Here is a 13,725-nt window from a genome sequence, read left to right on the forward strand (position 1 = left end):
TCATGTGTGGACACTCTACCCTGCCTTGCCCCAATTTTGATTTTTGATAGTCACTGATTGATTAAATGGTTTGATATAAATATGTAACATGATCTTATCTATACCAGGGATTAGTTCTGAGTTCTTCAGGATCTGACCAGAAAAGAAAACAAGTTTAAGGAAAAACAAAGGGGACTAAAGGAAAATAAAGGGTTTCACATTATGCTATATGTGAAAAATCTACACTTAAAAAATTAGAAGTCCGGCAGTAATTTTTGGGCTGTTTCCTATTCGACCCGTGTTGGACATCCAGCCTTGCCCCATTTTTAATATTCGATAGTCACTGATTTAAGATATGATACAAAAATGTACATGATCTTATCTATATGAGAGCTTAGTTCTAAGTTTATCAGGATCTGACCAGAAAAAGAAGTTTGAGGGAAAATAAAGGGCTGGATATTACACTATATGCCAAGATAGTACATATAAAATATATAACAGAATAAGAACAGCCACTACCCATACAAAGTTTGGTTTAGACATTGTTGCCTAGAATCTCTACACTCTTTGGTATGAATACAATAGAATCTGGAAGAAACTTTTACTTAACAATCTCCTCCCCTCTTCTTTTTCTTCGGGGTGGGTGGTAGAGGTGTTTTTTGTGTTTTTGTTATTTTTCACAACTAATAAAATGTTGATTTTGTCACTCTCATCGACCCCATGATGCCAACTAGGCATATAATAATAATACACACACATGCCACATGTAAAACAATACATACATATATATGTTTTTTATTTTCACTAGAACAGGACACTCAATCATAGACATATACATTAGTAGTATTATATTAAAGCTTACCAGTAGTTGGACAGAGCTATAGGTGAGAGCAGTTCTGACTACTTGTAACATTTGTACATTCTGAAAATTTTGGGAGTGCCAGCATCCTATATTCCCAATGGTGGAAGAGCAATCCCAGCATGCAGAACCAGCAAGGAATTACATGGAAGGACAGCAAGCAGATGAAGAGCAGGGAAATCCAGAGAACAACTCTTTGCACCGGCCACTGCTTAAAAGAAATCTGACTCTTTCTTCTAGTCCACTAGCGCTGGTGGGCGCCAAGGTTTCTCATATCGAAAGCTTAGATTATGAGTAAGCACAAAAATTCTTGATCATTATATGTTAAAAGAAAAAAAAAATGTTGCAAGAACTTGGACGCTGCATTAATCTTCTTCACTGTTTTAAGCATTTTTGTATGTATACATCGACGCAGGATAAATGAAAATGATCTCTTTAAGCAAGACTGGAGAAGCAGATCCAAGGTACAAGTGCTGCAGTACATATTTTTAAAATGGACCCTGGCCTTCCTAGTTGGCCTTTTAACAGGTGTCATTGCCACCCTCATTAACCTTGCAATTGAGAACATCGCAGGCTACAAGCTTCTTGTTGTGGCTAACTACATTGAGAAGGAAAGGTGTGGCATTCGCACCAATAACTAATTTCTTTTCTCTAATTCAATGGAACCTTGTGGTACATATCAAATCAGTTTTACTACTATATAATAAACGAAGGTTTACTGATTAGCAATGTCCCCCCTTCCCCCTCCTTTGCTGGCCATTGGTCATGGGTTTAAATACTCGCTCCCCTTCTCCATATACTTATAATGTAATGAAGAATCCAGAAAAATGAAAAGAGAAAAGGGAAAAGAACTGACAAGCTACCTCATTTGTCAATGCAGTTACCTTGCAGGATTCATCTACTTCACAACAGCTAATTTTCTTTTGACACTGGTCGCTTCTGCTCTCTGTGTGTGCTTTGCACCCACCGCAGCTGGCCCTGGTATTCCTGAAATTAAAGCTTATCTCAATGGGGTAGACACACCAAACATGTTTGGTGCTACAACACTAATGGTGAAGGTGTGTGAATTTCCTCTACAATGTTTTGTTCCAATCAGTGGTAACTAGTAAGTAGAGAAATTAATATCTTTCTGAACCAATAAGTAACTAGTGACTTCACTTCATTTTAACCTATGACCAATAATTTGAATTTTTCCCTACTTCCTTCAGACAAGGTACTATATAATTTTGGCCTTCCCTAAGTGAACTATATTCAACACTTAAAAGCTCGAGCCAATTCCCTTCCTATTCGAGTTAAATATCAAAGTGGTCACTAAGGTGGAGGTTATATATCATTTTGTTCACGGATCTTAACGGGGCATCATTTGAATCACTAAAATCATACTCCCTCTTTCTCACTCATTTCAATATGTTTTTTCTTCACTGTTCGGCACACACTTTAATGCTCCTGTAAAGTATAGTTTTATAACTTATTTTTTTTTCAAAAAAAAATCTGAATAAAAATTTAAATGTTAAATTTCTATTCAGAAAAAGAAAATCTTAAAAATAAGTTATAGAATTATACTTTACAAGAACATTAAAGTGCGTGTTGCGTCCCCGTCCCCCAATATTTACAATTCTGAGGGACGGAGGGAATAATAAATATCAAACAAACTCCTTTAAATATTTGTTCAGGGAGTAAATGTATACTGATGCTGTGATGGAGTTTTACACTGTATTTTTGAATGTTACCACAACTAAGTAAAAAGATATGCATTCTAGTATTTGAGATAATATCTTTAGAATTATTTATCTTAAATTTTGTAGTTATTTACTTTGTTTTAATTAAAAATAAACAGTAAATAAAGTTTTTAAAATCTAAGTAATATATCTAAAATACTGAATTCACAACTTTTTACTTGGTTGTGGTAACATTCAATAATAATGTGTAAAACTCAATAAATGTAAGTTTTACTCCCTAAACACATATTTAGAGGTACCTGTTTGATATTTATTATTATTACTTTAGTCATTTACATGATATCCAGTTAACATCGGTGATCAAGGTGATATATGACCTTCACTTCAGGAACCGCTTTGATATTTAACCCCTTCATATTCTTGTGCATTAAATCATTGGGTAAAGAACTTTTTAAAACTTCTTTAATTATAGGCACAAATCAGTGATATAATCCTATCACACGTTTTATCATTTTGAATTATCCATTTTTCATCAATCTGGGGTTATGGACATCCAAGGTCGACCTAAAGCATATGAAAAAGAGGTTATTAACAGTGTCATGCAAGCACCCATTGTAATCAAAAACTTCATACTTCATATATCAAATACACAAGAACCACGGCAGGGGGGATAGTTTAAAACATAAGTAGCTTGTGTGAACATTCAATAATTACAATAAGTTGTATGGGGTGGGAAGCAGATAACCGTGCAGTAACTATCACAGACCAATGCTGACCAACAAAATGGAACATTAAAATTTCAATGTCCTATTTAGATTTCTACTAAAATAGACATGTCATTCGACAAATCAATTTTCAAGACAGGATTACCAGTATACTGGTAGCCGGTAGGAATGCCAACTTGGGCTGATTACCTACTACGATCAGTGTATCCACTGATGAGGATCTCCTTAGATGTGGAGAAAGAGTGAAAAATTTATTAATTCATAAATATAAAAAAAAAGTGTACTTAACTGTGTGGTAGCTTGCTGGACAAATAAAACTGCTTTAATCCTTGCAGATAGTTGGAAGCATTGGAGCTGTCTCTGCAGGCTTAGATTTAGGAAAAGAAGGGCCATTGGTCCACATTGGTGCTTGCCTTGCTTCCTTACTAGGCCAAGGTGGGCCTGACAATTACCGTCTCAGATGGCGCTGGCTCCGGTACTTCAACAATGATCGTGACCGCAGAGATCTAATAACATGTGGTTCCTCTTCTGGAGTATGTGCTGCTTTTCGCTCCCCAGTGGGTGGTGTCCTTTTCGCTCTTGAAGAGGTGGCAACATGGTGGAGGAGTGCTCTACTTTGGAGGACCTTCTTCAGTACAGCAGTGGTGGTGGTGGTATTGAGACTTTCCATGGAATACTGTAAAAATGCAAGCTGTGGCCTATTTGGGCAGGGAGGACTAATTCTGTTTGATGTGAGTGACGTCAGCTTGAGGTACCATGTCGTGGACATCATCCCAGTCACTGTACTCGGAGTAATTGGAGGAGTACTGGGAAGCCTCTACAACTACCTACTACACAAAATCCTCAGGGTTTACAACCTCATCAATGAGTAAGCATGAAATTTTTACTATTATATGCACCATGAATCAGTAAACACAGAAGACCAAACCTTCCAATTTCCACCGTTGCGTCGATATGATTCCACCAAACCATGCATAGGTTTTAAAAATGGAGCAGACCATATCCAACCCTGAACTTTTCAACAAGTGAAACCTTCCTATACATCTACTTTTCTACCCACTGATTAGAATGCTTAGGCTAATTCAAAGAAATGATGGCAATTAGTATAATCAAACTTGGCTTTACTTGATTGATGATTCACGTTGGTAATTACATATTGCTGGAAAGCTGGGCCTAAAATGTGATCCCAATACTTAAGTCAGACATCTGAAAACATATTTTATTGTTCATTTGCAGGAAGGGAAAATTACACAAGCTTCTACTCAGTCTCACTGTATCATTGTTTACTTCAGCATGTCTGTACGGACTTCCTTTCCTTGCCAGCTGCACACCTTGTGATCCCTCCCTTCAGGAAGCATGTCCAACAACAGGACGTGTAGGGAACTTCAAGCAATTTAACTGCCCAAGTGGCCACTACAATGACTTGGCCACCCTCCTACATACAACCAATGATGATGCTGTCCGACACATTTTTTCCACCAACACTCCTACAGAGTTCCAGTATTTCTCCCTCACCATCTTCTTTGCATTATATTGCATCTTGGGACTCTTTACCTTTGGTATTGCAGTCCCGTCAGGTCTTTTTCTTCCAATCATCCTAATGGGATCAGCTTATGGTCGCATGCTTGGGATAGCTATGGGAGATTACACAAAAATTGACCAGGGACTGTATGCTGTACTAGGAGCGGCCTCCCTCATGGCTGGGTCAATGAGGATGACAGTTTCCCTTTGTGTGATATTTCTTGAACTGACCAATAACCTTCTCCTGCTACCAATTACAATGTTGGTTCTTCTAATTTCCAAAACTGTTGGAGACTGCTTTAATCCAAGTATCTATGAGATTATACTGGATCTAAAAGGATTGCCTTTCTTGGATGCACATCCTGAACCATGGATGAGAAATATTACAGTTGGTGAGCTAGCTGATGTCAAACCACCAGTTGTAACCCTTCGTGGAATCGAGAAGGTAGGCCGCATAGTAGATGTTCTTCGGAACACCACCCACAATGGGTTCCCTGTTGTAGATGACAGGGAGGTGCCAGTAGGCAGTCAGGCACTCGGAGAACGGGAACTGCATGGACTAGTTTTAAGAGCTCACCTTGTTTTACTACTGAAGAAGAAATGGTTCCTGCAAGAGAGAAGGAGAACAGAAGAATGGGAAGTGAGAGAAAAAATTACCTCAGTTGATTTGGCTGAAAGGAGTGTGAAGCTTGAAGAGGTAGCTGTGACGAAGAATGAGATGGAGATGTATGTTGATTTACATCCTCTCACCAATACAACAGCTTACACGGTAGTGGAGACCATGTCTGTTGCAAAGGCTCTTGTGCTGTTCAGGGAGGTGGGTCTCCGCCATATGCTCATCCTGCCCAAGTTTCAAGGATCTGGGGTAAGTTAAGGCAATTATCATTCCGATGTGCTAGTAATTTACACAAATCACTAACCTGCTCGGCGTTGTGTTTCTTTATACAGGTGTCTCCGGTGGTGGGGATCTTGACCAGGCAGGACCTGAGGGCCCATAACATTTTAAGTGCTTTCCCTCATCTTGAGAAAGCCAAGGGAAGTAAAAAGGGGCAATAAATATCAAAAAACAGCAAGTGTCACGTCCCCAAAAGATAACTTCCATTCCAATTCAATCATTTTTTGGTATTATTTTTTCATCAGGTTTCAGAAGCAGCAAAACTACCACATGTAGAAAATTTTTATCTAAAAAATTGTCAGATGTTACATTATTGACAAAATACTCGGGTTACAGACCCTTCACAAAAATATGTAATGCTAGAGAAATTTTTGTTCGACATCAAAAAAATTTCTCCTTCCTGGTTAAGCACATGTGAAGAGCAACCAGCTATGTGGCAACTATGTCTAAATATTTTTTAAAGTGGTTTTCTTCTTCTTCTTCTTTCCAGGTTTCTTTTTCTTGTTGCCTACTCCTGGTCCTCTTTTAAACACTGCCAACACCTCAATGCTGCATACAATAAAGCTCATCAATAAGGATTCTTACTAATTATTTAAAAGAACAACTTAAATCATAATTAAAAGTGCAGCTACTAAGGACTCTATCTTCAGAAAAAACATACATTTTAAATTTTAACACTTAAAGATACAATTATTTTACAAGAGAAATCTATTCCATATTGGTATATAAAGAGGAAACTAATACGGAAATATTATATAGCTAGGAGAAATATCAGGGAAGATCTAGTTAACTGATAGCTACTGCTCACAGAACAGATTAAATTTTGCCAAATACTATGACCGCTCAAAGAAATGTGACGCTTATGGAGCAGTGAGAGAATAAAAGTCCATGATAAAACAGATGAAACTCAAGCAAGCATGGTCATTAGTTTACAATGCTCAGTGGTGAGATGAAATTATAAAATAGTTGAAGGTACAATCATTAATTAATTTCATTAAAACCATAACATAAATATACATCAGCATATCAATGTATTCTAGTACTCTACTTGATATACATGATGTTACAGCTACCACATCATTTTTTCCTCCTACCATCCTGTTAGGAATATGTGATGCTTGATGATACAAGGTATTTTATTCTTACTTAGAATAAAATTGCATGTAGCTGATCAATTGGTAGCATGCTAAGACAGTATCAATTGATCAGATTGACCCATCAACGGCTGATGAGGTATTGTAACAAAGCTGGAGCATTTTAGCAGTTGATGTAAAATAATGTGTACTTTTAGATTAGCAGTTGATCTATCAACGGATGTTTAGATAGGGTGACATAATTGTAAACATGAGAAGTCATGTAATCTATTCAAGTGAAGTGAAGATCGATCGGTAATTTAAAGTATCAATGGCTATTTGGAAAGAAGATTATCGACCGCTACATCAACATCATCATTATCCCATAACTCAAAGAAGACAATCAACTGCTGTTTCAGTGTATCATCAATTGATGATATTAGCAATTGATTATTAGCAATTGACAGCTGCAAGTCAGGGAAAAGACAAAGTCCACATGGGTTGATGTGATAGATGCTGCACCAGCTTTGGAAGCTAAACCAAAAGGAGTTTAGTCAAATATTGAGAACCTCGAAGCCTACCATTTCTGGCAAAGCAACAAGAATTTCAAGCTGCCAAATGCAGTATCAAGTCCAAGAAATTCTATATTTGTACTAGCTAGAAAGTGTGTAGGAAAATACTTTTACAGACTAGTTTTGTTTGTAGTAGTATATATTCACTTTGTAATTTCACATTTCAAAGTATCAAACACCAAGAACTGAAGAGCAAAGAATTAGAAAAAGTTAGCAAGAAATTGTAAGCTTCTGCTCTTCATTCTTTTGTAAGCAGCCAAGTATTTTTACTTGGAAGGTTCTTGATATAAAAATCTCTCAGGTGGATCAAACAATCCACCTGAAATTTTTAAGATCCTTGTTCTTTAAATTTCTGTTTTAGTTTTTATATTCTCTTGTATTTTGAATATGATCTGCTATGCAAAAAGATATTGAATTTTTTGTAGATTGTATTCAACCCCCCCTTCTACAATCTAACTTATTGTTTGAATTGTCTGAATAACACATCCAATACCCTCCCCTTCTCTTTCACAATTGTCAATTGTAACTTTTTGCAAACCTTTTCCAAAAAACTATAAACCTCCTTTAAAAAATTATGATATTGCTGCACAAGGAAAATATGCATGAGGAGGGGAATAAGTCCTCTCATGTTTAATAAATATGTGTTAGTCCTTTAAAAAGGACTCCCGATTAGAAAAAAGAAAAAGAAGACATGTGAGGTTCAAGGGTATTTGTAAGGAAGGAATAAGCAGTTATCTCTAGCTTGGTGAGATTGGGTACTAGTATAAACTGAACGGAAATTATAATATTTCAACTGAATATTACAATTTCATTTGATACTCACTGTAATTCATATCTTCAAACTATATGGAGCATTAGATTTTTAATTAACTGTTACTAGCTATTAAGGTTTTACGACTTACCAGAACCACCTAACGTTTTGGAAAATTTCAAGAGTCTTCTAGAATCTGCTGCCTCGCATATACTTGTTATTCGGGTGCGAGATTTTAATAGTAATAATAGTCATATACCTAGACAGTGAATCACTAACATTCAAAACACTCAACCCAGAAAAAGGTCATTTGACATCAAGCTATCAATCCAAACAGAGAGAGAAAAATTATATTTTTAACAAAATAAAAAGTTTCTTTGCAAGAACTTGATTCAGAACAAGGGTTGCAGAAAGCTTAATAAACAATCAATCAAATATTCATAGAAATACCTCTGGGTTCCGGGAAAGAAATTAAAACCATGTGCTTTATCCAGATGCCATGCCTTACTAGATAGCAACATCTTGCAATCCTATTTAGTATGATTGCTAGATTAGAAACTAATATTCTAATAAGTCTAAAGATCAAAAGGAAAACTCAATGAATCAAATAAAATATTTTAGCATACATGTAGTAATACAGATCACCAAAATACCTCCTTAAAACTCTCCCAGCCACAACTTATATAGATAAGAGTCCGAGGTAGCGCTTGACTCTCCTCATGCACTGTTTGACTCCGAATCTGCAGTGAGGCTTCTTTCGAACGTATAACCCAAGGCCTCTTTTCATCTTTAACTTTTGCAACAGGACTAGAGAAAGAAAGTTAAGTGCATAACACAGAAATTTCAGAATCATCTATATAAAAAGGTGACATAAAACAACTGATCAAAGAAAGATTCTGTTGATGACAAATACCTTCCAGATATGTTTACTTTACGCTCCACTGATGATATATTTCGCAATAAATTAACTAAGGATGGGTCCAGTCCCTTCCTGGGTGGATCAACAACGACAACATCAGCCCCCACAAGCCATGTAAGTGGTTCCTAAGCAAGTTGTGAATCAAACGAAGTAAGTTATACACCACCATAGAACCAATTGAAAATAGTATACACTACAATTTGATACTTAAAGTGGATAAATTTAGAAGCAAAATGTTCTTCTATACCAGCTGCATGACTCAAAATAAATTTCAGATATTTTAAGTTTAAGTATTAAGAACAAACAATAGAAGTGTCAGCATGGTGCCAGCTGATGCTACTATCCACACTGACTGGTAGTCGCTCTGCTGTCTTCTCAAAAGATAGCTTTGATTCTTTGTTGACCTCAACACATTTAACCGACCTAATGATAAGAACATAGGTTTTGTAAATATTAAAAGTAAAAACTCCAAATTAATCAAAAATGTTAACTTCAACATAAACGGAAAGTTGGATAAGAAGTAGACCTGCATTTTCTTGCAGCTGCCAATGATAGTCCAATGACACCAGCTCCTGCATAAAGATCAGCAACTGAGGTGCCGTACGGAACATACTTGTGTAGCTTCCGGAGCAAGGAATCGAAAGCCTGGGAAAAACATTCATGTGATAAATTTTTAATCTGCAAGTTGTGGTTGGCTATTTAAAAGAGCAACATGTTTGCAATACTGTTTATCACAAGGAGTCGAACTCATGGTGCTATCTAGGCTCAACATCTGACCATGACTTAACAGCTGAAGAAAGTAAGAGCAAGTACACTGAAGAATTAGAAAAAGAATATCCACCCTAGTATTTGCTTGACCAAAGCTTGAAGGAGCCATGGAAACATCAATTCCTCCAACATGCTCCCACAAATCTCTTTCCCCCAGGAGATGCCTCCATCTATTACCAAATATTATCTGCATAACAAGTAATGGTACTACTAAGTTACAAAACAATAAGTCTTTAAACATCTTTTATGGAGTTTCGTAGCATCCCATAACAAATCATTGATTTTACTATAAATTCTATTATAACGTGATTCTAATGTAGCATGCTACCATCTATATAATTTATAATAATTTAACACCTAAATTTGAAAAAAAAAGTTGATTTTCGAAACTGGTTCTACAATAAAATAATTCTGGATAATTATTGTTCTGTTGTAGAATCATGTTGGAATATTGCATATTTTTCATTGATTTTTGAAATAAAAAAAATTATATAATTTCGTTTTCGATTTACTACATAAAATATATAATTATATTTAATAAAAAATATAATAAATATATGTATTATGTATATATTTCTAATAGTATATTAGTAATACGGAACTCCATGTAAGAGGGTATGCTCTAGAGTGCCACCATATATATATATATATATATATATATATATATATATATATATATATATATATATATATATATATATATATATATAGGGTCGCGCTCAAGAGAGAACCAATGCTCAAAATAGAACCACTAAGTTTCTGCTGCAGAACTCTATATTTTACATAGGTTTTCATGATCTAAATCTAAATACATGTTTTTTTTGCATCGTTGTGTGTGTTCAAAAGTAATTTCAAAATATAATACATAAATAAGAAATTTTTTTCATGTGCAGTTCTGCTGTAGAACCCTAACTAATACTAATATATATATGACATGTACTACTTATTAATAACTTTTTCAATATAAAAAGGTTTCAGGTTTATTACTCCCTATGTCCCTCTCAATTGTTTACATTGGGGGACAGGGGCTCGGCATGCAATTTAATGCGCTCATAAAATATTATATGATAAATTATTTTGAACTTTTTTTTTTCTGAATAAAAATTTAATGTCTAAATATTCATACAGAAAAGAAAAATTTTGAAAATAAGTTATGAAACTATGTTTTATATGCGCGTTAAAATGTGTGTCAATCAATGCAAAAAAACTGTAAAGAAATGAGAGGGGCAGAGGGAGTATAACTTACAAATACAATTTTCAATTTTAAAAGATATAAAAAAATAATATACAGATTGTGCTTTTTCACATACTCTTGCAAAGCTTATGTCAATAACTAAAAGAATTAACCATATAGAGAAATTAAAAAAGATGCTATCATTCTTATTGTACTACTAACAATATCCAGCAAAATGATGTGATTAGAACTGCTAAAAACATCTGTTCTATATAATTGTCTTAAGCAACATTTTTCACGCATGTAGACAACTGCTAAATTCGACCTTTACATAAAAATGGAGCAAAAAGAAACTTCACCAACTAACATTGTTCGTTGATGTTTGAAAGTTAACCCATACAGAATGAATCAAGTGGTGCTTACTGTTAGGGCCACCATACTTCCACAGGAACTACAAATTAATTTAAAAACATTAGAATAAGTACTAGGATAAATAAAAAAATTGTATAACAAGAGAGAAAGAAGTCAAATAAAGTAACCTTAGCCAGGGCATCTAGTCTATCTGAAAAGGGTGAATTTTCATTTCTTGAATTCCAAACTAAGGAAAGCTGTACTTTGCCTGCGCTTAGATATGGTTATAGTTCAGAATCTATGTGAATAGTTAAATCATGCAAAGAGAAAAACATCACTTATAAAAACTAATTTTGAGTTTTGACTAGTTACCATTTCTATATCGTTCTGAAGCGGGGAGCGATGTATTGTATGTAGTTACGGCCATCTGAAGTTTCCAACATCAATGAATACAATAGCCAAATATTAAAGATGATAAACACAACGTGAAACATATACCCCAGAAAAATTTAAGTAGCTAATACTTATAGCTGATTTTGTACTCACTTGAACATATCTCAATAGACCAGTCCCCTGGTCTTCATCGTATGGATGGATCTTGAATTCAACCATACCTGAGAATCAAAACAAATATCAGGGAAATGTAATGTAGAATATACATGTACAGACATGGAAAAGTGTTAAAAAGGAAGCAGTGTAGGTTTATATATGTCGAAAATGTAACAGACCTTTTCTTAGAAGATCCACAGCTGCATTAATGTTTGGGTGATGAGCTGCATAACAACAATCAATATTACTACTCAAGTTAATTCTGTGTATACATACAAAAATATTAAAAGCATATTGCAAATTACACTTAGTCTTTTCTTTTTAATCACCTTTACAGTCAGGAATATCAACTACATTATGAGTACCCTCTTCATAGAGCCCGATCACAGGGTCAGATGCTGAACCACGAACTGCTAGTTTTGCACGGCACCTCCATCCCCACTATAAAGTCAAAAGCAATTCATTTTACATAAAAAGTTCTGATTAACCAAGGTATGACAATGTCTGATACGACCCAGATCCCTACTTGAATCCGACTCGCTTATCGAAACAAATTGCAAATAACATTCTCAAAATGATGTTTCACAACTCTTTACTTAAATTTAATTCCTTTTTCCTTATAAGCATTTAATACCCAATATTTTCAAGTTGTATAATGGCACGAAATTAAAATATTTATGAGCACAAATAAACCTGACATTGTCACCTATGTAAAATCATCTGTCCAACAACTGGAGTCACTTAAACTATTACCCCAATGTCCGGCACTAGAGGTGATGTATATAGTACATCACTACATCTTTGATCTTACCATGCTGTAGATTTTATTTTGGTTTAGGTTAACTATCATAATAACTTCTAATCAGTAATTGATTGCATCACACTATAATTTATGATGATACCGTTGATAATTAGCAAATAAAGTTGAAAAAGGACTCTCTGAAAAAATCAAGTAGAGTAAAAAAGTGAGGACTAACCAGTCTACATGTATCGAAACTAAAATCCTTAACACCGAAATTCTTAAAAAAGACTGAAGCTTCATCAACAATAGCTGGCCGGTGCAGATTGAACTCATGTGTGCAACCAGAACACCTGCAATAACATTACACACAATTTCGAACTAACTACTCAATTGATACTTAATATAAATGAATGCACAATAAGCCTCAATAAGCGAATATTAGTTTCCGATTTCGAAAATTTTATTAATTTATAGAGGTTAAAAATACATGCATCTACTATTTTTGAACCAAGGAAAAACATTAATTCATCAAAAGAGCTATAACATATGTATAAAGAGATGAAATTAGGAGATTGAGGTGGTTACGAGTTGAAGTGAGAGCAGTGGAGAGCGCAACTTAGCGGCGGAGACTGGTCGGAGATTGGCGGCGTTGGCAGAGAGATGCTCGTCGGCGGCGGCGGAGAGGGAGAGCTGTGAACGGCGAAAGTGGTGGTTGTTTGAGAGGTGATGAGAGAGAAGCGAGGCGGTGAGAGAAGTGAGAGAAACGACATCTGATATGAGTCTCCGTTGTCGTTTTAGCTGCTCAATTTGAGCATTATTTGGGTTGAATTTGCTGGTGAAGAGATGACTGGCGGCAAGACATAAAATTATTTGGGAGGTTTATCGGTGACAGTTATCTTTCCACCCCTGGGTGACCACTGGGGCCCTGACTAAAACCCCGCCCGTTAACAATTATGATAAAAGTATTACTCCCTCGGTTTTTTTAACATTTCTTTTTAAAATGTTTTGATCGTATAGTTAAAAATATTGTTTTTAAAAAAAATTTGAATAAAAATATGTAATTAAAATTTTAATTCACAAAAAAAATTAATTAATAATAACACATTTTACTATCCGATCGACCCACATAAAGGTACGTGTTCAACTAAAAATATCAAATAAGAAAAAC

At 35.1% G+C, this 13,725-nt stretch overlaps 2 protein-coding genes across 3 annotated transcripts; one reads left to right on the forward strand and one right to left on the reverse strand.

Moving 5' to 3' along the window:
• Positions 1–790: 790 nt before the first annotated feature.
• On the forward strand, positions 791–6,141 carry LOC108227181 (chloride channel protein CLC-b). The gene is made up of 6 exons (XM_017402207.2): positions 791–1,132; positions 1,254–1,454; positions 1,719–1,896; positions 3,578–4,110; positions 4,479–5,628; positions 5,712–6,141. Exons 1-6 carry the CDS (start codon positions 939–941, stop codon positions 5,817–5,819), a joined length of 2,364 nt encoding a protein of 787 aa, XP_017257696.1. The 5' UTR covers positions 791–938; the 3' UTR covers positions 5,820–6,141.
• On the reverse strand, positions 5,912–13,484 carry LOC108227183 (uncharacterized). 2 transcript variants are annotated; one of them, XM_017402209.2, is made up of 15 exons: positions 13,143–13,484; positions 12,793–12,907; positions 12,145–12,256; positions 11,995–12,039; positions 11,813–11,880; positions 11,639–11,693; positions 11,455–11,534; positions 11,283–11,366; positions 9,815–9,928; positions 9,500–9,618; positions 9,279–9,396; positions 8,968–9,098; positions 8,708–8,861; positions 8,505–8,584; positions 5,912–6,207 (listed from the first exon to the last, which is right to left on the reverse strand). In XM_017402209.2, the coding sequence occupies exons 1-15, from the start codon at positions 13,325–13,327 to the stop codon at positions 6,105–6,107; spliced, it is 1,563 nt and encodes a 520-aa protein (XP_017257698.1). In that variant the 5' UTR covers positions 13,328–13,484; the 3' UTR covers positions 5,912–6,104. The 2 variants fall into 2 exon arrangements, with proteins under 2 accessions (XP_017257698.1, XP_063936763.1); XM_064080693.1 differs by lacking the exon at positions 11,283–11,366 and having other exon boundaries at positions 13,143–13,471.
• Positions 13,485–13,725: the final 241 nt, after the last annotated feature.

This window comes from Daucus carota, chromosome 6, assembly GCF_001625215.2.
Source record: "Daucus carota subsp. sativus chromosome 6, DH1 v3.0, whole genome shotgun sequence".
NCBI lineage: Eukaryota > Viridiplantae > Streptophyta > Magnoliopsida > Apiales > Apiaceae > Daucus > Daucus carota.